This window comes from Pelophylax lessonae (genome assembly GCF_965119305.1).
Source record: "Pelophylax lessonae genome assembly, chromosome: 10".
Classification (NCBI taxonomy): Eukaryota; Metazoa; Chordata; class Amphibia; order Anura; family Ranidae; genus Pelophylax; species Pelophylax lessonae.
This window is the reverse complement of record NC_138777.1, coordinates 46,333,293-46,358,756: the sequence shown is the minus strand read 5'-3', so window position 1 is coordinate 46,358,756 and position 25,464 is coordinate 46,333,293. Positions and strand designations below refer to the sequence as shown.

At 45.1% G+C, this 25,464-nt stretch overlaps 1 protein-coding gene across 2 annotated transcripts in view; it reads left to right on the top strand.

Moving 5' to 3' along the window:
- CSTPP1 (centriolar satellite-associated tubulin polyglutamylase complex regulator 1) overlaps window positions 1–25,464 on the top strand; it is a 244,201-nt gene that overhangs the window by 78,463 nt on the left and 140,274 nt on the right. For both annotated transcript variants that reach the window (XM_082271144.1, XM_082271145.1), the window contains exon 2: window positions 13,140–13,242. In XM_082271144.1, the coding sequence (XP_082127270.1) occupies window positions 13,140–13,242 (103 nt within the window). The remainder of the gene's footprint in view (window positions 1–13,139; window positions 13,243–25,464) is intronic.

Here is a 25,464-nt window from a genome sequence, read left to right as displayed (position 1 = left end):
AAACTGAGTTTCCGAGGAAACAAAGCAAGATGGCCACAGTTGGAGGACAAAATTGAACAGTGGGTTATTGAACAGAGAACCGCAGGTAGAAGCGTCTCCACTGTCTCTATTCGACTCAAAGCAACAGCTATAGCACGTGAAATGGAGATAAACGACTTTCGAGGAGGTCCCTCTTGGTGCTTCCGTTTTATGAAAAGGCGTAATCTCTCCATCCGCACAAGAACTACCATCTCGCAGCAACTGCCAAAGGATTACCAAGAAAAGCTGACCATTTTCCGCACCTACTGCAAGAACAAGATCAATGAACAGAAGATCCAGCCAGAACACATCACCAACATGGACGAGGTCCCCCTTACCTTTGATATCCCCGTAAACCGTACTGTCGAGAAAACAGGGACCAGTACGGTATCTATACGCACTACGGGAAACGAGAAGTCATCCTTCACTGTAGTTCTCGGTTGCCAGGCTAATGGCCAGAAACTACCACCCATGGTAATTTTTAAGCGGAAGACTTTGCCGAAAGAAAAGTTTCCGGTTGGCGTCATCATCAAGGTTAACCCGAAGGGCTGGATGGACGAGGAGACGATGAGTGAGTGGCTGAGAGAGGTTTACGTCAAGAGACCGGATGGCTTTTTCCACAAATCTCCGTCCCTATTGATCTGTGACTCCATGCGCGCCCATCTGACCGATACTGTCAAAACCCAAGTGAAGAAAACTAATTCAGTGCTTGCCATCATTCCGGGTGGATTAACCAAAGAACTCCAGCCGCTAGATATTGGTGTCAACAGATCATTTAAAGTTAAATTGCGAGCTGCGTGGGAGCATTGGATGACAGAAGGCGAACACACGTTCACCAAGACAGGGAGGCAACGCCGAACAAGTTACGCCACTATCTGCCAGTGGATCGTGGATGCCTGGGCGAAGGTATCAGTCTCCAGTGTCATCCGAGCTTTCAGGAAGGCCGGAATTATCACTGAACAGCTAAGTAACAGCAACGAGACTGACTCCGATAGTGATGATAATGATGAGAGGGATCCGGACGTGCTTGATGCCGAGATCGCCCAACTGTTAAACTCAGACACTGAAGATGAAGACTTTGATGGATTTGCGGTAGAGGAATAAGCTGAAACAGTGAGTGTATTGTTTTGTATTGTATTTCACTGAACAATGTTGAGAGTTATTGTTAAAAACCATTTTATGGTTATTGTGAAAGAGTTGAATAAAGTTTGACTTATCAGAGTTTTGTGTCATTTAATGCGCCTTATAACCCGGTGCGCCTTATGTATGGAAAAAAACACGTTAGCGGTCGATCAGTGATACTGCGCCTTATAATCCGGTGCGCCTTATAGTCGCGAAAATACGGTATATATCGATCCTTCTAAAAAAAACTGGTATTTGAAGCAGCAGAAGCAACAGGAATTTAACTGCATTTATCTTTCAAGACTGCTTGGTAAGTTAGTTTCCATGGAAACCGTTGCAGTGGTACACTTCCTAATTATCATTCATACAGATCATAAACATTTATAGTTCAGAATAGCCGTGTCTTCTACATTAGTATTCTGAGAAACCCAATATAGTGACACATTTTTATAAATCATTTTATTTTGTATTTTTGTTAGATGTGGGTATTACTGTCCTTTGTGCAGTGCAGACTCATTTTCAGCCACAGTGAATATTGTAGGGGAAAATCATCACAACTGGAGCATCCAGAATCTGGAGCAGCTGTGCATGGCAACCAGTCAGTTTCTATCTTCAGCTTAATCAGTTAAAGCGGAATTCCATCTTTTGATATACTTTACATAGTTTGTTTGGGCCAGCTTGTCCTGCACTAACACGTGAGTCCATTGGATGTTCGGTATAAACTGTATGTAGCTGGGGCTACATACAGCATACCACACTGTGTTCCGGGTTCGAGCCAAGACTTCCAATCTCATACCCGGAACACAGTAGAACCTGTCACAGCGGTGCTAAGCCATTCAGAGAAAGGGTTGTATTCTATCAATGAGAGTAAGAGAGGCGGGCTGATGATGTCACACCCTCTGACTCAGCCAATCACAGGAAGATTTGTATTCATTGATAGAATACATTGCTTTCTCTGAATGGCTGAGCACCGCTGGGATAGACTCCACTGTGTTCCAAGTATGAGACGGGAAGATCACGGCTTTGAACCCGGAACACAGTGTGGGATGCTGTATGTAGTCTCAGCTACATACAGCTTATTTCATCTCATGCTACAACAAACAGTTTTTCAGAAATTTGTACAACAGTTCAAATGAAAAATGTAGGCGTGGGTGGCCAGCTTTAGTTTTTAGGTTTGTCCCCATTTAAATACTAATCTAATGGTTTGCATGGGACCCTAGCTTTCCTAAAGTCTAGATTAAAGCGCTACTTCAGGATGGGTCTCTCCCCCTCTATCTGATCATTCTAAAGAAAAAAAAGCCCCTTTTTATTTACCTTAAGGAGGAAGTAAACTCTTCCTGTTTTCTTTGTGTTCTTCGTGCATCGCATACTAGCACATTGTGTGACACTTACTCGCAAAACGAAGCCTGCGTTGTCCCGGCTGGCGGCCACATCCATCTTCACCGTCTTCCTTTCCGGGTCTGCGGACTCCGCTTGTATTACTGGCCGGAGCTGCGTGACATCACTCCCGTGCATGCGTGCGGGAGCCGCTGGTCACAGTACAGTGCCCTGAAGAAACGGCATGGGCTGCATTCAATGTACATATCTCCTAAACGGTGCAAGTTCAACAGATATTTACAGTACCTATAAGTAATATATGTAAATTAAAGCTTACCTTTAGGTAAAAGTTCTCAAGGTGGCTTTACAACCACTTTAAGATGTGGTCACGTGACACTGCAGCCCCGAACCATCCTCTCCTCTTTTTGTCCTTGGAAGGGTCCCTCTTCCGGTGTCCACATCAGTGCTTGCATTATGTGGACACTTCCTGTTGGATGTCCAGCAGCAGGGTGCTCTCAGGATCCAGAAGAGGTCTGCACCATCACAGGGGACCGGCGATCTCAGGGGCAGTGCTGGATAAGTGATCCCCCCCCCCCCCATCCAGAACCAGTGGCAGTGAGGGACTGAAGGGGGCTACAAATTGATTATATTAGCCTTCACCAGGTAAAGATGAAAAAATGATTAGTACCTAAGTCCAAATCCTGTCATAAAGTAATTCATGTGTCATATGTAAGAGGAATGTGAGGCGACTCCACAGGAACCCAGAAATCGATTTAAAAATTAACACAGCTACTAGGAAATTATACCTACACCAGGGGTGTCGAAACTTTTTTCAAAGAGGGCCAGATTTGATGAAGTGAACATGCGTGAGGGCCGACCATTTTACCAGACATTCTTTTCTTAAAATTAAATGCAAACTAACTATTTTATGCAAAGTTTATTGAAAACGGCATACTTTTCATTTCATCACATGGATGACAAATCTAAACAGGTGTTAAATCACTCTGCAGTTCATATCTGAACGCCGGGTGAAAAAAAAATTCAGGAAGCTGAACTATATGTCAGGAACATTGTTAAGTACATTACATAGTATTGGTAATAAAGGTTGTCTGTCAACTTCTAAGTTAAAAAATAAAAATAAAAATATGAACAGAACATAACACCAAGTATACATGTGTTCAGATATATTGAAAACTGATTTAGACCAACTGACTGACATTAACTGAGATTTTACAATGTATTCATCTTAATTCGGAGCATGCGTTCTCCCTAATCAGTCACACAAGGGTTAACCACATATAAGCGCTATATGAACCCACCGATGATTAATGATGGCAGCAAAAAAAGTCATGAATGATCGAATGTATTTTTCCAAATTAACTGTAGGGCTGTATTAAAGCAGCCCGGGGGCCGCAATTGGCCCACGGGCCGGACTTTGGACATGCCTGACCTACACTTTTCCACATTGGAAAACATTTTGCCAAGTTTAGATTTACTTTAACTAAGAAGGCCTGAAGTTATGTGATATCCATAAAATATTTTAGTGGTTTTCTTCTAATTAGGAGAGGATTAGGACAGGATTTATATAGCACCCACAGTTTACGCAGCGCTTTACAACACAAGGGTTTTCTAGTCTTCCTCTTTCCAGCTCTTGCGTTATCCCTTCTCAACATGGGATATAAGACACTCAAGGCACACAACTCCCCTACTCAGACGTTTGGAGCTGGTAATTACAGTCAGAAAATTTTGTAAGCCCCACATTTTTGTAAGCATTTATGATAACAGATGTCCTCCAAAACCTCCTGCATCTTTCAAGACCTCCTGTTCTCTAGCTTCCTTGTCACCTGTGGGGGATAGAAAAACCATGTACACTGCTCAAAAAAATTAAAGGAATACTTTGAAAACACATAAGATGTCAGTGGGGAAAAAATCTCATGCTGGATATCTTTACTGATATAGACTGGGTAATGTGTTAGGAACGAAAGGATGCCACATTGTTTGATGGAAATGAAAATTATCAACCTACAGAGGGCTGAATTCAAAGACACCCCAAAACTCAAAGTGAAAAAATTATGCAGCAGGATAGTCCATTTTGCTGAAATTTCATTGCAGCAACTCAAAATGGTAATCAGTAGTTTGTATGGCCCCCACATGCTTGTATGCATGCCTAACAATATTGGGGTATGCTCCTAATGAGATGACGGATGGTGTCCTGGGGTATTTCCTCCCAGATCTGGACCAGGGCATTACGGAGCTCCTGAACAGACTAAGGTGCAACCTGGCGGAGGCGGATGGACTGAAACATAATGTCCCAGAGGTCTTCTATTGGATTTTGGTCAGGCGAGTATGGGGGCCATTCAGTCGTATCAATTCATCCATCCTCCAGGAACTGGCGGCATACTCTCGTCACATGAGGCTGGACATTGTTGTGCACCAGGAGGAACCCTGGACCCACTGCACCAGTGCCTGCGTAGAACCTGACAATGGGTCAAAGGAATTCACCCCGATACCTAATGGCATTCAGGGTGCCATTGTCTACCATGTAGAGGTCTGTGCGTCCCTCCATGGATATGCCTCCCCAGACCATCACTGACCCACCACCAAACCGTTCATGCTGAACGATGTTACAGGCAGCATAACATTCTCCACGGCTTCTCCAGATTCTTTCACATTTGTCACATGGTCTCAGAGTAATCCTGCTCTTGTCTGTGAAAAGTACAGGGTGCCAGTGGCAGACCTGCCAATTCTAGTGTTCAGTGGCAAATGCCAATCGAGCTCCACAGTGCCGGGCAGTGAGCACAGGGCCCACTAGAGGACGATGGTCCCTCAGGCCACCCTCATGAAGTCTGTTTCTAATTGTTTGGTCAGAGACATTCACACCAGTGGCCTGCTGGAGGTCAGTTTGTAGAGCTCCTCCTGTTCCTGCTTGCACAGTGGAATAGATACCGGCCCTGCTGATGGGTTAAGGACATTCTACGGCCCTGTCCAGCTCTCTTAGAGTAACTGCCGGTCTCCTGGTATCTTCTCCATGCTCTTGAGACTCCTTGAGACAAACCTTCTGGCAATGGCACGTATTGATGTGCCATCCTGGAGGAGTTGGAATGCATGTGCAACCTCTATAGGGTCCAGGTATCGCCTCATGCTACCAGTAGTGACACTGACCCTAGCCAAATGCAAAACTAGTGAAAAACAGTCAGAAAAGATGAGTAGGGAAAAAAATGTCAGTGGACTCCACCTGTAAAACCATTCCTGTTTCAGAGGTTGCCTCGTTGTTGCCCATCTAGTACACCTTTTGTTAATTTCATTAACCTCAAAGCAGCTGAAACTGATCAAACCCCACCCCCTCTGCCACTTAACTTACCAGATCAATATTCCAGGAGTTTATTTGACTTGATGCTATACTCTGATTAAAAAGTGTTCCTTTAATTTTTGTGAGCAGTGTAGTTTGACGTGCATAAATGTGCACATTTCCAGATGTGTGGGGGTGACATTAACAATTAATGACACCAACATACGTCTTCTAAATGGCAGTACATTTCTAGGTGTGTCGAAAAAGCGTGCAATTTTGCGCACATTCCTGTGAACCCAGCTTAACTGATTGTTACATTTGTGGGTTTAGGACATCTAAGTACTAGTAAGCTGCAATATATTACATTCTTGTTTTGTCTTGGCGTTAGATATCCTTTAACCAATAGAAAGTAAACCCTAGGTTATGGTTAACCGGTACATAAAAATTCTTTGTAACAAAAAATTCATAAAAGAAACAAATCTATGACAAAGTATGAAGGTTTTTCCTATTTTAGATTGAATGGCCCTTTTTGTTAATTCCAGGCATGATTAATACCAATAACAGCATATTATTAAAGCCTTAAAGAATACAGAGCTCAGAAAGGAAAATATCAATATTATTTCTTCCTTTAAGTGTCTCCAGTTGATCTACTGGCTTGGCTTGCTGTAAGGGAATTGGTAATTTATAACAGCAGAGGAAGGGTTTGGAGGTCAGGAAAATATGTAGGTCACTTAGCTCAGTAATTGATACTTGGCGTTGGTTTGCAGTGCAGGTGGTACACGGTGCTGTGGGGCATTGAAGGCCACTGACTGGAGGGGAGGCTGGAATAATAATATAAACACATTGATGCTATAATATGACAAAAATAACAGGTAGCAGAGCCTGGGTATAAAATAGGATGGTTATAATTAAAGTGGCGGTCTTCAGGTCATTGCAGTTCTAATCGGATAACCACAGCCAAAATCGCCAAAGGAGAATTTCATTTATTTATTTATTTTTTTCTTGCCAGCTGTCAAAAAATGGCCAAGTCAAGGCTGTCCATAGAGGGATAGATTCTCCTTAAGAAGGTTAGGGTATGGGGGTATACAGCTTGCAAGAGCACTGAAACTTGATAGCAGGTAAAAATTGGATGTTATACTTTTAGGGACAAAAGAAAAATGTTTCTAGACCCGCTTTCCAAGATTTTCCAACAAGCTGGTGTCTAACAAGTTAGAATACCTCAATGTGTGATATTGAGCTCCCCTATTTGCCTGAAGCATTGTTTTTGCTCTCATGCTAAGCTGAAATTGTTTGATCATTAAAAAAAAAAAAAAAGATTATTCGCTGAAATTGTCTATGGCCACTTAAAGTAATACTAAACACACACTGTTTAACCACTTACCTACTGGGCACTTTTACTCCCTTCCTGCCCATGCCAATTTTCAGCTTTCAGCGCTGTTGCACTTTCAATGACAATTGCGCGGTCATGCTACACTGTGCCCAAACAAAATTTCCCTTCCGTTCATCGACCGACACAGCTCTCCATAAATCAAAACTACTGGGTTATTGCCTCCTCCAGGAGTAGGACTAAGCAGAACAAAAAACACCTGGCTATGCCCATGGGCAATCCTCGGCTGGTATATAACTCCCCCCCTCTATGCTCTAGGTAATCAGTTTTAATCTGTCAAGTCAGGAGTAAGGACCTAGGCTCCCAGCTGGGATCTCTGGTCCTAGCAATTTTTTTCTCCTTCCTTACAACTTTTTTGTTTTTTCTCTCGGGAGATCTACAATCAACTGCCGGGCTGGATAATCTAAATCCAGTGGTCTCCCCAGCCGTGCCAGTGAGCACGTGCAGACCGCAGCTATGCGCTTGTTTGGCCGCGACATAGTCTCACAGGCAGAGGCTGGCCCGCGAGTTAAACATCTCACAGGGTCGCATACGACCGGGCTTGGGTCTGAGTCACAGCGGTCCCTTGGCCGTCCGCTCCCCTACTTTGGTGGCGAGGATTCTGTCTGGAGCGTTACCCGCACCATGGAAGGGTAAGTACAGCCCCCCCCTCCCCTTTTGGCGGTTTTTTTGGGGGTAGATGCGGGTAACCTCCAGAAATGGGCGGACCTGCCTGCAGGTTCCCTCCTCCCATCCCTAAAAATTCCTCAGTAAGCTGGGCTTCCCCCACTCCTTTCCCCCTCGTCTGGACCTGGAGTCTGGTGGTGGTCCCAGGGCAGAGGATGCAGCGGAGATCCCTGGGGTCTCCCTCGCTTTTCCCACTCTGTAAGGGTCCTGGAATAGTGTGTACTGCCCTGGTAGTCTGGAGGAGTCCCAGTGTAGGAGACTCCTAGGTGCATGTCCCACTGTTTGCAGTGTGGGTATAGTGCAGGGGGGTCCCAGTGCAGAGACCGGTGCAGAGTGCACAGGGGAGTCCCCCCTAATGTGTGTCCTACCTTCAGGAGGGGTCCTTTTGCAGAGGGTGCAGCATTGCAGAGGGCACAGGGAAGATCCTGGCAGCATGCTGTAGCTGATGGCTGCCATTTTCCCTTAGTCTGGCTGGTCTCTGTTTGGCGGCCATGTTTGTGTAGCCCAAGGGTGTCACGGTGCCATTTTCCATTAGTCTGGCTGGTCTCCGGTTGGCGGCCATGTTTGTGTAGCCCGATGATGTCACGGGCCATTTTCCCTTATTCTGGCTGGTCTCCGGTTGTCGGCCATGTTTGTCTAGTCCGATGATGTCATGAGGCCATTTTGCCCTAGTCTGGCTGGTCTCCAGCTGGCGGCCATGTTTGTGTAGCCAGAGGATGTCACGGGGGGCCATTTTCCCTTAGTCCGGGAGTGCTGGGGATGACCGAAGCCTCGTGGGGATGTCGAAGCTCCTCCTCTTCCACCTCAGTTTCCTCTTCCTGTGCCCAGGATATATGAACAGGGAGGGCGTCCATGGTGATGCTGGGTCTGAATTCTCGGCGCTCCTCCTTTTGGTAGGGTGAGTCCTTGGGGGTCCCTGTTATCTCTCTTCCTGCTGAAAGGTACCCTGAGCCTTGGGGGGATCCTTTAGTGGTGCCAAAAGATTGTTTTTGTACTGCAAGATCTTCCTTTCCTTATGGAGCCCCAGGGTCAAATCTCCCCTACTGACCGCCTCATGGAGGTGGCAGGTCCCTCGGAACCCCAGCTTCCCATGGTTGCACTGACGGTGGTCCTGCAGTCCTTAGTGTCCCAGGTGGAAGTGATGTGTGGGCAAAGGCCCAGGAGGAAGCATCCCCTGCCTTTCCCTGCTCAGTCTGTCTCATCTGATTCTGAGCCTGATGCTGTCATGGACGCGGCCCGTCCAGGGGGGCTTATTATCACACTCCTAGATCCATGTGATAGAGAGGATGATTCCTCCATGGTCACAGAAGTGAATTAAAAAGCGCTGGTAGACGCACTTATCACTGCAGTGCGTGAGACTTTAAAAATGGAGGATGCGGCTGATGTAGCCACAGACGTGGCTGTGTCGTTCGGTACACATAAGTCACCTCGTGCTCCAAAGGTGTTTTCCTTATGTGCCTTATTTTTACAGGTTTTCCTGTAAGGAATGGGAACAACCAAAATTACCCTTTGTGGTCCCCAAACATTTTGCTGTACGTTACCCTTTTGAGGAGTCACTTTTAAAAAAGTGGACTAGTCCACCAGTGGTGGACCCTCCTGTTTCCAGGTTGAACAAGGCTACCATGTAGAAGAATCCCCATCCTTTAAGGACCCTGCTGACAAGAAATTGGAGGCTGTGGTACGCAGCATGTTTACTATGGCTGGTTCGACATTGCGGCCAGTCTTTGCCTCAGCCCTGGTGTCTCAGATCCTAACTGAATGGGCTTTTGCGTCTGGGGGGTGAGCAGGTCTCCACTGCTTATGTTGATTTAGCAGACTAGTTGATCCATGGGCTGCAGTTTATTTGTGATACAGCTTTGGATACAGCTCCTGTGCTGTCCAAACTTTCTGTTTCAGCGGTGGTGATCAGGCATGTGCTGTGTCTTAAGAACTGGTTCGCAGACCAAGCCTCTAAGAAAACTCTCATTGATCTGCCCTTTCAAGGAGATCACCTGTTTGGGGCTACCCTGGATGACATCATTAAGGGTATCGGGGAGGGGGGGGGAGAGTACCTTCCTGACATAGTCTAGTAAAGGGGGGGGGGGCCCTCCTCAGCACATTTATTAGATGCTTCTGGGAGGGAGAATAAGGGAAATAGATCTTTCAAATCTTCCCCGTGAGGTTCCAACCATCTTTGTCTGGTAAGCCTAGAGCTATCTTCTCCGGGCCCGCAGACAAGACCCCTTCAGCATTATGGTCTGCCCTCACCCATTATTAGGGTGGGGGGACATCTTCGCTGGTTTCCGGCCTTGTGGACCTTCTTTATGAGCGTCAAGGGGATCCACAAAATTATTCTTTTGGGGTACACAGAGGGAAAAGCTTGTCCTTTTCAGGTTTTTTTAGGTCCCGAGTCTCCTTGTGCGGATTTAATTCCTGCAAAGGTTCAGGTGATGTCCAAACTACCTAAGGTTCCCCCTCTCCCTGTCCAGGGAATTGATTTACCTAGGTCTGATTCTAATTCTGACCAGGGTGGTCCTTCCTCTGGACAAACTTCAAGAACCACAGGCCGTGATTCACTGGCTGCTGTCAAACAGATAGTTCTCTCTCCAATTTTGCATACAGGTTCTGAGTCTGGTGGTATCCACCTTCAAGACAGATCTATTTTCACAGTCCTACATGCAGCTTCTTTAGCAGGTTCTGCTCCACAGGAGGATACCGAGATTCGTGGCGAGATCACAGGTTCCTCTGGCAGACGCCGCAGGCGTCCAAGAACTACGGTAAGGCCAGTATCATCCTCGGCACAGACTTCTTCCTCAATTCCTGCGAGTAATCAAGGGCGAGGATTTTCCAACGAGTCTGGTGGCTATAAACGTCCCTTGGGTGCTTCCTCTCAGAGAAGACCAGTTATCCCAAGGGCTGATCTACCATCCTGCTTTACAGTAACTGGTTTTTATTGGCTTAGCTAGTGAAAGCCAGGTACTGAGGGATAGAAGTCTATCTGAATCAGTGATCCCTACTATGGTGAAGGCGAGGAAGTCGTCTTCCAGCAAGATATGCCATCGTACGTGGAAAGCGTAATTTCTTGGTGTGAGTCGATTGGCGCTCATTCTCAATATTTTTCTGTGGCTCGGATCTTAACCTTTCTTCAACAGGGCGTTGATCAGAAATTGGCCTTGAGTACCATCAAGGGCCAGGTGTCTACCCTGGCAGTCTTCTTTCAGCGACCCCTAGTCACGCACTCTTTAGTTCGTACCTTCATTCAGGGGGTTCGACATGTGGCTCCACCTGTACGATCTTTTTTGCCACCATGGGATTTAAATTTTGTAATTTCGGTTCTCCAGAAACCTCTATTTGAGAATATTTGGGAGATTCCCTTGCCTACGTTATCCCAGAAGGTGACATTCTTGGTGGCTTTTACCTCGGAATTGGCGGCATTATCCTGTCGCAGTCCCTATTTAGTGGTCCATAGGGATAAAGTGGTTCTTCATCCCTGTTCATCATTCCTGCCCAAAGTTGTCTCTGACATCCTTTTGAATGAGGACATTGTATTGCCTTGTGTCCCAAGCCAGCTCATCCCAAGGAATTTGCTTTGCATAGCTTGGATGTGGTTCGTGCGATTCGGGTGTATCTGGCAGCTACTGAGTCCTTTCGGATGTCAGACTCGATTTTTGTGCTTATGGACGGACCAAGAAAAGGACTGGCCGCTTCTTCACCTACTATCTCCAGATGGGTCAGAAGGTGACTCAGGCCTATTCCATTAAAGGTCAGGTTCCACCTTTCCCTGTCACGGCACATTCTACTCGGGAACTGAGTGCTTCTTGGGCCTTCCGTGATCAGGCATCAAAATCGCAAGTTTGCAAAGCGGCCACTTGGTCGTCGGTGCATGCCTTCACAAAATTCTATAAGGCTGATACTTTGGCATCTGCAGATGCTTCTTTTGGCCGCAAAGATTTGCAGCCTTCTGTTTAGGAGGGGGCTGTTCCCTCTTGAGGGATGTTTTTCTTTAAACTTTTATTTTTCAGACAGAGCTCCTGTGTCCTGGTTAAGGGTTTTTATGTTTAGCCTTGGGTTATTTTCCCCACTCCTCATTTTCCTTTTGCCACTTCTTTTGGACATCACACTAGTTATGATTTATGGAGCGCTGTATCCATTGATGAACGAAAAAGAAAATGGGATTTTTGTACTTACCGTAAAATCCATTTCTCTGAGTTTATCGACGGACACCGCACCCACGCTTCTATGGAGTTCTGATACTTCTAATACTGCTTGCTACTAAACTGATTACGTAGAGCAGAGAGGGGGGTTATATACCAAGCTGAGGATGGCCCATGGGCGTAGCCAGGTGTTTTTTTTTCTGCCTAGAACTACTCCTGGAGGAGGCAATGTGACCCAGTAGTTATAATTTACGGAGCGCTGTGTCCGTCGAACTCAGAGTCTTATGGTAAGTACAAAAATCCAATTTTTTAATTTTTTTTTTTTTTCACATGAATAGAGCTTTCTTTTGGTGCTATTTAATCACTGGGTTTTTTATTTTTTGCTAAATAAACGAATAAAGTCCGAACATTTTGAAAATAAAACAAAACTTTTTCATAGTTTGTTAAAAAATCTTGCATACAGGTAATTTTTCTCCTTCACTGATTTGCACTGATGGGCACTGATAGACTGCACTGATAGGTGGCACTGGTAGGCACTATTGGGACTGCAGTGATAATCAGTGCCCTGATTGTCAGTGTACATGTCCATTTTACAAAGCCGGTTATCGGCTCTCTTCTCCTCTCCTCTCACACTGTCAGCGTGAGGAAAGGAGTGCAGATGATTGGCTTCTGTTTACATCCGTGATCAACCGTGATTGGACACCGTTGATCATGTGGTAAAGAGCTGCTGATTGGCTCTTTATCTCAATCTGTGATTAGCAGTTTCCATGGACACAAGCCCCAGCGGGAATGGTCACAGCGGGAGACAATAGTATGGCTTCTATGTGGAAAGGGTGGGCATAGGCGGCATTCTTGAAAAGTGCCTATGACCGGTCCAGTGGCTGGTATTAACAGAGGACCGAAGTAGCCATCAGCACAAAGCATACTTCTCACTCAACATAAGTACCATCCCTTGTACTTATTTAAGAAAAATAATTAACTTAATAAAGGTGTAATCATAAAACATTTTTTTAAAAAGGAACTCCATGTTTTGTGCCAGATGATTGGGAGCTGTATGGTAGAAGGTACTTTTACCTTTCCTTTATTTTGCTGTCAAGGTCTGGTTCTCCATATTGTTCTCTTGCTGTCCAGAGCACCTCCAGTCTCTGAGTAGCCTAAGGCTGTGGTAGGGCATAAGGTTAGTAATAATATTCTTTCTATCTTACAGCACAGAGGCATGTCTTGACATACATGGAAGATGCCCTCACCCAACTTATAGAGCACAAGGATGACACTGAGCACAGTGACGTTGCCAGGTTTTTCGCTGACTAGTAAGTATTTCCACTTTTATTGATAAATGTATTAATCTGGTTTCCAAGACATTGACCGATAAAATTATTTTATTGAACATTAATTTATCAGGTCATCTTGGTTTTGTGTTTATTTCTCCAAAATGATTGCAGGAATGCCTATGGTTTAGTGTACTACTGCCTGACATACATGGCTCAATTTTCTCTTCTTCAGCCCTCAGGACCAATTGAGATGAGGAAAATGAAAGCTACTTTTCATGTAACTTTATTAAAGCTGGACAAAGCACATTGCACATCCAACTTATGCCCGCCCCTCTCTGATGTTTCACCCAACACAGGCTTGATCACATTTCTGTAATCAAGCCCATGATGGGTGAAATATTAGAGAGGGGCAGGGCTGCAGTGTACTTTGTCCAGCTTTAATAAAGTTCAATGTGATCTGACATCCGTTGGTGTGGGACTTCCTGCTTTCCTGTTTAGTTTCTGGCTCTATGTTAGTCTATCCTTGGTCAGCATCTGGAGTTTCAGAGGCGAGAAATTGTCATACAGGCTTGAAATGATTACATATTTTTAAAAACTTTTCAGGTACCTATAAAACTATGGATTTGTGTCATCATTTTTGGATTTGCTGTCTCTTCTGGAGTGTTGCAAGGGCAGCATAGCCAGCAGACACACCATGATTTTGCTATGCCAATGGATGTCAGCTGGGTATAGCTGCAGGCATGGCTGGCAACATTTTAGGTGTTCTGTCAGATTTGCAACGCTATCAAATCAGCCAAAGTGAGGTTCCATCAGCTGACTTGCCAAAATACTTACTGTGCATGCGTTCCACCGCTAGCAAGTTTTCTAATCTGACAGAACACTTGCAGTCCGAAGGTGGCAGAGGACATCTTTTTACACTGAGCCAAGTCTTTCTTGAACTTCAGACTCCTTTATAGCAATAAATTCAGCTTATATATAGTATTTTTAAACCCACGAGACTGTTTTGATGTTTAATTTTGAAAGCCTGCAGTCAGGAGGTGCCGACGGCCATCTTGGTACACCCCGCACTTGAAACTTATAGTCCTAAGGCGCCGACTGACATTTTTAGACACCCTCACTCGGTCGCAGCAAGCCTGTGTTTTGTCAGATTAGCAAACTCACTTTATTGCTATAATGAGTCTGAAATTCAAGACTTGGCTGGGTGTAACAAGATTTCTGCTGCCACCTTCTGACTGCAGGTGTTCTGTCAGATTAGCAAACCTGCTAGCGGTGGAACACATGCGCAGTAAGTATTTTTTTTCTGGTTCAAACATTTTATTGGAGAAAAAAGTGAACAGGTAACAACAATTGGTAAACAGAGTGACAGGATAAGTACAAGCCAGATGCGCTAACAAAATAATGGCTACAATAACCATGGGTCAAACTTAGGAGTAAGTAGATAAGAGGCAACCAGGGGGGCTGTGGCAGGCGAAGCAAGGGTGAACAAAGCCCAGTAGCTCGGTAGTACGTGAGAAGGGATAAATGTGTGTGATAATCCACATGGTAATGCAACTAGACGGGGGGAAACAGAGGATAAAATAAGTAAAACCAGGAAAAGCAGGCCAAACCAGGGAGCCTGCGGGGTGCACTCTGTAGTTCTTGACAGGCTCAAACAGGTGTGTTGTTGGTGCCAGAACAATTCACGTAGGGAGGCGGACAAGGAAAAAAAGGGGGGGGGAGAAGGGAGGGTCGCCGGGGGGGGGGGGGGGGCAATGAACAGGGAGTAGTAGCCAGTACGCCTCAGGTTAATATCAGGGCAGTAGGAGGGAGGTGTCAAAATTGGATGGAAGAAAATTGTCAACCCAAGGTTGCCAAAGTCTACTGTACTTATCTATTGTATCTATTAGAACCGCCTCCATTTTGGCGTGAATCATGGCTGTGGTGACACGCTGCTTGACCTCAGGCAAGGAGAGGTGCGGGGACTTCCATGCTCTTGCAATGGTTTGTTTGGCTGCCGTGGTGACTTGGAGGAATAGTTTGTGCTTAGAGTTAGATACAGTGTCCGGCTTCACATTGAGTAACGCAAAGAGGGGGTCAGGTGCGATTGATTCAGCCATCAAGGTAGAGAGGATTTGGAAGACAGCTTGCCAGAAGTTTTTTACTAGTGGGCAAGTCCACCAGATGTGCATGTATGTGCCCGCATTCAGGCAGCCTCGGAAGCAAGTGGAAGAGTGGGAGGGTAGGAATTTTGCAATACGTGAGGGTACCAAGTACCACCGCATCAGCACTTTGTAATTGGTTTCCAAGGCAACTATATTTTGTGAGGCCCCTTTTGTCACTTGCCAGATCTTAGCCCAGGCCTCAATATCTAAGGAGGACCCCAGATCCTGTTCCCATTTAGCATCATAAGTGGGGGGGGGGGGCGCAGTAAGTATTTTTGGTAAGTCAGCTGACAAAACGTCACTTCCGTGCTAATCTGACAGAACACAGGCATGGCTGACAACACTGCTTGGTATTTCATTGCAGCATAGGTCATGTGATTAGCTCACTACAGGAAGCGGAGAGCTCCTGAATTTCTGGCTGGATCAACGTTTTTTTTGTAGCAGCAGCATTTTTAAAGGAACAAAACTTGTGGTAATGTGCATGTATTGCAAAGACATACACTGAATGGTTTACTTTTTTCCCCAAGACATACACCTTAAAGAGGTTTAATCGCTCTGTTGGGGAGAGTTTTATTACAGAGAATGCAGAAGGTTAAGAAACACTTTTTACTTAGGTTCCGCAATGGCTGCAGTAGGAGGCAGTGCTAGGTAGTTCTGATGAGGACATCTTGTCACTGGAGTAGTTCAGAGACATCGGAAGCTAGTAGAAGTTTTAGTCCCACAACATCAAAAATAAAATGGCAGTGTTGGCTCTGAGATGGAAGAACTGTTCATGAATGTCAATGTAATAAAGATTCCCCTTGGAAACTGAGAAAGAAAACTTTAGCTAGAGTAGCCTGGCAAATGTCCACAGCAGCTTAATTACTCACTTAACATACAGGTTTATAATTGGCTGCTCTGGACAGAGCAGATCTATTATTTCTATATAATTCCATTGGAGCTTGTACTGTATTCATCTGTCTCTCATCACACGATTACTCTCCACCTAACGTATTGTATTCAACATGTCTCATTTCATCGTTTGGCACCTTTTGCCAACTGCAGCTACCAAGTTACTGTTGGCATCTCTATTTTGTCTCTCATCTCTGTGCTCAGCATTTGAAACCAAGCTTCCGTATGCCCTGTAGGGCCTGCTCCCCCTTCTCCGGAGCCCATCTCTGTGACGGCAGGATTCCAGGTCACTTGTTTGATGTTCCCATTTATATGCCTTCACCTTGAGGGCATTGGAAACATTTAACAATCTGCAGTTTACACGTTACACCAAAAAGAAAAAAAGGACCCTTTGTTCTGCATTTGCTCCTGAACTTGGGAGGAAGCTGAAGTGGTTGATCTTTTTAAAACTTTGGACAGACCTCTGACATTGATGACAACTATAATGGATTCTGATTAAAAAGGAAATTGACATAGACTTGTCTTAAGGATTTGGCTGGAAGATAAACTGCTTTTTATTAGTATTTATAGTATCGGCTAACGTGCTTTTTACTACATATCACATGCCAACCATAACAGGCGCTGTTATGGTTGGGTGGATATGTGACCTCCTGTTAGCTAGTAGTTTTCCTTATTTGCTGTGTGCCCCAGTTTGATGATGCAATCTGTATTCAGAATACTGGAGGTGGAATGGAACATAATGAGGTTGTCTTGGAGGTAGTATGCAGCCCATAGTCCCAAAGCTACCTGTGCACATACAAATCCATGCAGAATTGAGTTTACATTTCTACAGATGGTGTCCAATCTGGAATAGATTCGGCGATCCATGCTGTCTATTCTTACAGATATGTGTCACGTACCTGGTCCTGAAGCCGAAATGCTGAGAGGGCTCTACTTGTGGCTGAGTGCTCAGTGTCCCTGAAGCAGTGCCATCTTAACCACTTAAGCCCCAGCCCTATTTCGGACACTTTTTGTTTACAAGTTAAAACCAGTATTTTTTCCTAGAAAACTACTTAGAACCCCCAAACATTATATATATTTTTTAGCAAAGACTCTGGAGAATAAAATGTCAGTCATTGCAAAATTTTTTGTCACGCGGTATTTGCGCAGCGGTCTTTAAAACGCCATTTTTTGGGAAAACATTTGAAAAAATCACATTTCACTGCATTTAAAAAATACTAAACAGTAAAGTTAGCCCATTTTTTTGTATATTGTGAAAGATGATGTCACGCCGAGTAAATAGATACCCAACATGTTACGGTTTAAAATTGCGCCCCCCCCCCCCCGTGGGATGGCGACAAACTACGGTCAATAGAGATCTCAATCGGCGACGCTTTAAATTTATTTAACGGTTACCAGTTTAGAGTTAGAGTGTAGCTCTTTTTTTTTAATTATTGCCCACTCTCTGGCGATCGCGGCAATACCTCACATGTGTGGTTTGAACAGTGATTTCATTCGCGGCTCGACTTGCGTATACGTTTTTTTTTTTGCGCGAGCTAATGATGACGGGGGCGGCTAAATTTTTTTTTTCCTATTTATTTTTTCTTTTTTTTTAACTTAATTACAGTTTTTAAAAAAAAAAAAAAAAATCTGATCACTTTTATTGCTGTCACAAGCAATGTAAACATCCCTTGTGACACAAATATGTAGTGACAGGTACTCTTTATGGACCCCTCCACTACACTTCCATGTATGCAAAACGCCGAAAACAGCGTTTTTGCATACAGCCGTTTTTTAAATTTGTCGCCTTTTGCAGCACAGTAACCTGGAAGTGACGTCATGGACGCCGCCTGCGGGTTACATCATCGGAGACCCGATGTTTCCGGCATTCATCGGGACTCCATCCAGCCGGCGGACGTGCCGGCTGGGTGCTCGGGGCTCCCGGTGGGACGGGAGCCCCGAGCAAAGCCACGGAAGGCGGCGGGAGGGGGGGGGACGTCCCCTCCCGCTCACCCGGGTAACGATCGAGCGGCTCCCGAGCTTCAAACCACGGTACCGGGATGATGCCTCTAGCTAGAGGCATCATCCCGGTATAACCCCGCAAAGTCTGCCGACGTATGGGTACGTCAGTATGCGGTAAGTGGTTAAGAGCATTATAGGCCCTCAGGCAATGCAGTGCCCCCTGCCTACACAATCACCCACGAGAAAAAAAATGTACTGATATCCTTATTAATTTGGGTATCAATTATATACAAAATGAAAGTGACATGCAGATGTTTTGGCTTTCTGAACATACAAAGACAATATTAATTTCTGCACATAAAAAAAGTTAGTACTTACCCTTTCTGTCTTTCTTTCCTTTCTGCCATCCTGGCTTCCACTTTAGGCTTCTACAGAAGTGTGCAGCTTGTGCTGCGGCTGTCCTGGTGTGTGCCTGTGTACCAGCGGACCTTGGAAGCAGGCAGGCACTCCTGCTGCTGTGGGCACCTCTCCATGTCCCGATTAGCCTCACAGCAGTACCAGGCTAATGATGGCTTCCAAGTTCGGCGGCTGGGCCTGGTGAACACACACACACGTTCGGGTGTCATTCTCGACTTCCCTGTGTGTGCCTGTTTCCGTGGAGGCGGAATAGGCATTCCCGCTGTTGTTCCCCCTCCACGGCCCAAGTGGCCTGACAGAAGCTAATTTGGGCAGCGGAATGCACACGGGAGTCGGGACTAAATAATGCTTGGCTGGGTGGGTCGCTGGGCAGATGGGGCCCCCTGGGCAAGTTGGGCCCCCCAGGAACTGCCCAGCATGCCCATACGGTGAGACGGCCCTGCCGTGAAGGTGGAAAAAGGGAACACAAAGCCCAGAGAAGCAGGGATTGCATGAGGTGAGCAGTAGGACCCAGTGGAGCGGATGATGGTGCAGACTGCACACAGCAGGAAACAGGTTGCATTGGAAGATGCAGTAAGCTGGATACAGCAAATAGGTAAGTACTGCGGGTAGGTACAGCAGGCTGAGTACTGCAGGTAGGCACCAGGGCGGATCACAGCAGACAGGGTGAAGCAGGAAGTCAGGGATGGATGCCAAGGTCAGTAAGCCAGTGGTCAGCAGACAGAAGAACAGGGACATAGTCAGGCAAGCCAAAGTCATTCACAGGACAGGAGACAAGAGCAGATCCGTGGGCAATCCGAGGTCAGAGATGAGGAAGAGATAAGAGATATCCAAGGGCAGGCTGGGTCAACAACAGGTGATCAGAAGCATAAACTCGCACACACAGGAAACAGGAAGCTGAAGACCAGTCAGCAATAACCATGTGCTGCAGTCTTTTAAAGGCCAGAGGGTGCCAGGATCTGACAAGCATTGCGTGTGCCAGCACACACACGTATTTGCCACGGTGAACGTGCTATTGTAATACGTGTGCGTGCATTTGTGCGGTTGCGGCTGTCTTTGGAAATTGGTCACTGTGCCAGGCCTACGGGCAACTCTCCTCCAGCTAGTCTCCTGAAAATATGTCGACATTGGTGCCGATGTCCATAATATTCAGTGCACATTGCATACAGCCGTGTATCAAGAGCCATCTACACTTAACATCACACCCCTTAAATTAGATCCCTCTTCCACGTGAGGTCTGTCAGCTGTTTTGAATAGGTTGGGGAGTGGTTATTGCTTGCTGTGTTGCTGCTGAGGAGATTTTAAAGTGGTTGCAAACCTCAGACATGAAATATGTACAAAGCACATCCTTCTATAGTGTGTACTTGTCTTAATTAAGAGCAGGAAGTGTCATTTCTGTCTGCTGCTTCATTCCTCTGATATTTTTTTGACACTAAGAGAAAAAAGGTGACAGGGAAGGAACCTCCAGCTGATTGACAGCCTCAGCTCTGTTTCTGTGTGGTGTGTGAAAGAAGCTGTGTCTCTTCCCTCCAATCAGCTCTCGGAACTCTCCTCACTGAGCTCTGCAGAATATAAATCCAGCTCTCTGCCCCTTTTTTTCTGACAGCTCAAACAAGGTTTATTAATTCTGGACTTTGAATAGATGTAGAGTAGAGAAGAGAACACAGGTACAACTTATGTAGGAGGATTTGTTTAATCTAGTGTATCACCTGAGGCCACAATCAGAGTTTACAATCACTTTAACTAGAACAGGAATACAACAAATCGTCCAACTGGGGCATTTTTTTCCAGTGACATTTTGGAGAGCTTTCCATTCACTTTGTATTGTGTATATAGGACAGGAAGTACGGGAGTGCTCTTCACCATCCAAAAGAAAAAACTGACAAGGGTTTGAACAATGACTTTATTGCCATCACTATTAACAATAACTGTCTGTAGCACAGATAATATAGTATCATACAGAATTATTAATATTGTATATTACCTAATTTCCAAGTAGTACCCTTCTTCATTGTGTCTCGCGATGTGCTTACTCCGTTTTCTTCTCCAATTCTCATTACTGCTTAGATGGACGCATTCAGGAAACTGACAAAGAACAGGTTCTGTTTTCACGCTTGGTTTACGTTGTAACCACTTACTAATTATGAGGTTAATTAGATTGACACTGCTTTCTCAATGTGACAATCTCCTTTAACCATCCATTACCATGTGGACAGGTGACACCACATATCACCCATTAGAGAGACGGCTTTGAGAATGCACGTTTAAAAAAGAACTTTTAAAATCAAAACATTTTCTAAAGCTTCTGATGGCGGAGCTTTTTCGTTTTCTAAAATAAAAACCATTAGTGATTTTGTCTTTTTTTTCTAAAGCTGGGATGGTTGTGTGTAAATCAGCTGATCTCTTTAACCACTTAAGCCCCGGAAGATTTTACCCCCTTCCTGACCAGGGCCTATTTTGCGATTCGGCACTGCGTGACTTTAACGGACAATTGCGCGGCCGTGCGACGATTTACCTAAACGAAATTGACGTCCTTTTTTTCCCACAATCAGAGCTTTCTTTTGGTGGTATTTGATCACCTGTGCGATTTTTTTGATCATGCGCCATAAACAAAAAAAGAGCGTAAATTTTGCAATAATAACAATATTTTTCACATTTTTTTTATATGAAATTCCCCCAAAAAAAGTAAAAATCAAAATTTTTTAACATTTTCGGCCAATTTGTTTTATGCTACATATGTTTGGTAAAAAAAATCGCAAAAAGCGAATTTTGATTGGTTTGCGCAAAAGTTATCGCGTTTACTAACAAAGGGAAAGATTTTTGTCATTTTTGTTGTTTTTTTTGAGTAATGGCGGCGATCTGCGATTTTGTTTTGCGGGGCTGCGACATTGCGGCGGACAGATCGGACCCTTGACTGACATTTTTGACACTTTTGGGGTTACCAGTGACATTACTGCAGTAATCAGTGCTATACATATGCACTGTTACTGTAAAAATGACAATGGCAGTGAAGGAGTTAACTGTATTGGAGAGGGAGGGGTTAAGTGTGTCCCTAGGGGCGTGCTTCTAACTGTGATTGGACATGGCTACTAGTGTAAGAACAGAGATCAACGGTCCTACATAGTAGAACCGTCTGATCTCCATTCTTACACAGGGAAGAATGGCAGGCAGCTTTGTTTACATCAGCCGCCTGCCTTTCTTCCGGTGTAACAGACGATTGCGAGTGCCCGGCAGACATTGGGTCCGCCGGGCACACGCGGGGGGGGGTCCGTGACCGCGCGGGAACGTGCCTCCGGCGGCGCACGCTCGCTCCCTAGAAGCCTCACAGGCTAGCGACGTAGTCCTACGTCGCTTTGCCTGTGAGGGGCTGACCGCCGCAGTAAATAGTCGTGCGGCGGTCGGCAAGTGGTTTCTATGGTTTCGGCATGTAGAATTTCTATTGTTAATGCCTGCCCTACTTTAAAGCATTGGTAAACGGCTATTCTTTACCTGTAGTTACAAGTTAAAATGTAAACTTTTCATCCTTTTTAAAGGAATCCTAAGCTGGCAGAAGCATATGGACTACCATTGCTCTTCGTCTTAAAAATGTTAGATTCTAATGCTAGCAGATGGCTGCTAAACAGATTTTATAGCTTCTACTTTATGTTTCTAGATCAGATGTTTTACCTTCCCAGCTGCCAACTTGTTCTGGGTCAGTGACTCACAAAGAATTGTGCGAACACCTGACTATTACACCTATATGTGCTTTTTGGACATTCTTTTTCAAAACCATGGAGATTATTATGGATTTGGCTCTACTTTGGATCTATAACATCCACAACTCTTCAAGAAAGTATTTCCAAAAGATTCTGGAGTGTGTATAGTAATTTGGCCCATTCTGTGAAAAGAGAATTTTACGAGAATTGAAATGGAAGTGCCACACCACTGATAAGAGGTCCATATATAACTTTATTCCAGTAAAAGTCAAGGGTACAATCTAACAAAGTAGCAAAACTGTTTCAGGGGTCCAAGCACCTCCTTCATCAAGGCTTGGACCTACAATGGTATTATTTCCACTGTGAAATACAAGCACATTTCTTGTCAGCAACTTGTTTGGCTTTGGCATAAAGTTGTATCTAGACCTCTTAAAGCGGAGTTCCACCCAGTGAACGTTTTTTTCAATAAAAATACCCCCGGGACAGTCAGGGCTAGTGCATTCCACAATGGATAGCCTCTGATCTGTCCCGGGTTGCACTTACCTTTTAGAAGAAATACTTACCTTGAAAATGCATTCTCCAGCGCTGCCATCTCAGGTGTGGGCAGCTTGAAGCCAGCGCGATCCTCTTCTGTGTCCTCTTCCGTCTTCTTTGGTCCCACGATGCACTGCACCGGCCCGCCGTCACTTCCGGTGCCGCAGCGTCATCCCTGAACTGAACTGACGTCAGGGCCGGTGCAGGCGCATTGATTCCTGGGAGCGATGACGTTCAGCTCCCAGGAATCATTGCATGCCAGGAAGTGACAACTCGCCGTGGCCGCCGAGGGGAGGAAGAAGGAAGTAAGGTAAGTATATTTTCTTCTAAACGAGGTACGTAAAAAAAAAAAATAAAAAATTGCGATTATCCATTTGTTTTTCAGGTGACCCGGAGCGAGAAGATGGAGGTAAGTATAATTTTAGGGTGGAACTCCACTTTAAGCCTAGTACACACAGGCCGAATGTCGGGCGACATCGGCCACTTCAGTATAAACCAGTTGTGGCCCATGTGTATGGCAGCTGGTCCAGCAGAAGCTGACGAAAACCAGGACAACTGACTGCTCCCGATCAACATTCTCAGCCAATGGCAGAGGACACTGACTGGAGTGTTCGGGCATGGGGGGGGGTTCCCCACTGGGTTAAACCAAAAAAAAATAGTGGTGTGTACTTAGCAGTGATGTGGCGCTTTAATTTAGATTCTCACTAAATTACACTACAAGCCAAAGAGACTGAAGACCCCCTGGAGTGTAGAAGCTGTCTTCCCTGGAGCCAGATCATTTACACCAACATCAATACTATAAGATAGCAATACCAGTAAGATAACCGTAAAGGTCCAGTGCTATCTTTCCACTTTATACTGAAGAGCATTTCAGTCAGGCGCAGATGTTGGATGCAAAAATCTGGTCCACACTTGATGTTCCAATTCATCTCAAAGGTGTTCAGAAGGGTTGAGGTCAACTGTCTGGGCAAGCCACTCAAGTTCCTCCACAAACAAAATCATCAAACCAATTTTTTATGAAGCTGGCATTGTGCACGGGGGCACAAAAATTCTGACACAGAAAATAGCCTTCCCTAAAGGATTGCCACAAATTTTGAAGCACACATTTGTCTAAAATTTATAAGTAGTGGCATGAAGTAGATTTAATTAACAGAGCATTTCACTGGAAACTCATCAACTAAATAATATTTAATTGTATCCACATACTTTTGGCCATATAGTAGAGGTGATGGTCAGGAGACCACAAACATTTTCAGCCCATTCAGACTGGCGCGACAGGATTTTGTGGGGCGACCTGTGAAGCTCGGTGCGACTTGCACAGACTTCATATAATTGAAGTCAATGCAAGTCGCCTCCAGGTCGCCCCAAAGTAGTACAGGACCCTTTTTCTAAGTCGGAGCGACTATTAGAACGGGTCCTGAACTATTCAATGGCGAGCGACCGACTGCGCCTTGTCAGGCGACCAAGTCGCCTGACAAGTCGCGCTAGTGTGAATGGACCCTTAGCCACATTTTGCTCATTACACATCAGTGGAGCCAGTAGTAGTCATTCTGTGTCTTGGCTCACCTCTATTATTGACAGCTGTAACAAACCAAAGAGTGACCATCTTCTATTTTAATTCTTCCACAAGCCGGGCATGGGAACACACACATAAACAATTTAGGAATGTAGTTAAAATACCTAAAATACCTGTGGGAATGTTGTGCCACAAATGCAGATATAAATAGTACTAAGTGGAGTTATTTAAGAGTATGCATTGGTTTTCCCTTCTCCCTCCCCTCGGTAGACATTTCCTTATCTTGTCTCTGCATTTAAAGACATGCATGTATTGGTTGGGGATTCAACAGTTTAGCGCTTTGTGTTATATAGTCCTGTGCTCAGCGCTCTGTGCATTATGTACCCCTGTGCCCAGCGCTCTGTGTATTATGTAGTCCTGTGCCCAGCGCTCTGTGTATTATGCAGTCCGGTGCCCAGCGTGCTGTGTATTATGTATTCCTGTGCCCAGCGCTCTGTGTATTATGTATTCCTGTGCCCAGCGCTCTGTGTATAATGCAGTCCTGTTCCTAGTGCTTTGTGTATTATGCAATCCTGTGCCCAGCGCTCTGTGTATTATGTATTCCTGTGACCAGCGCTCTGTGTATTATGTATTCCTGTGCCCAGTGCTCTGTGTATTATGTATTCCTGTGCCCAGCGCTCTGTGTATTATGCAGTCCTGTGCCCAGCGCGCTGTGTATTATGTATTCCTGTGCCCAGCGCTCTGTGTATAATGCAGTCCTGTTCCCAGTGCTTTGTGTATTATGCAATCCTGTGCCCAGCGCTCTGTGTTAGATGCAATCCTGTGCCCGGCGCTCTGTGTATTATGTATTCCTGTGCCCGGCGCTCTGTGTATTATGTATTCCTGTGCCCAGTGCTCTGTATAGTATGCAGTCCTGTGCCCAGTGCTCTGTATAGTATGCAGTCCTGTGCCCAGCGCTCTGTGTATAATGCAGTCCTGTGCCCAGTGCTCTGTGTATTATGTAGTCCTGTGCCATTTGCCATTAAAAACATTTTTTCCCATATTTAATTTCTAAAATCTGGTCACCTTAATCTTGAGTCACTGGTGTACTTTTGTTATAACTGTTGGAATTTTTGGCACATTATAT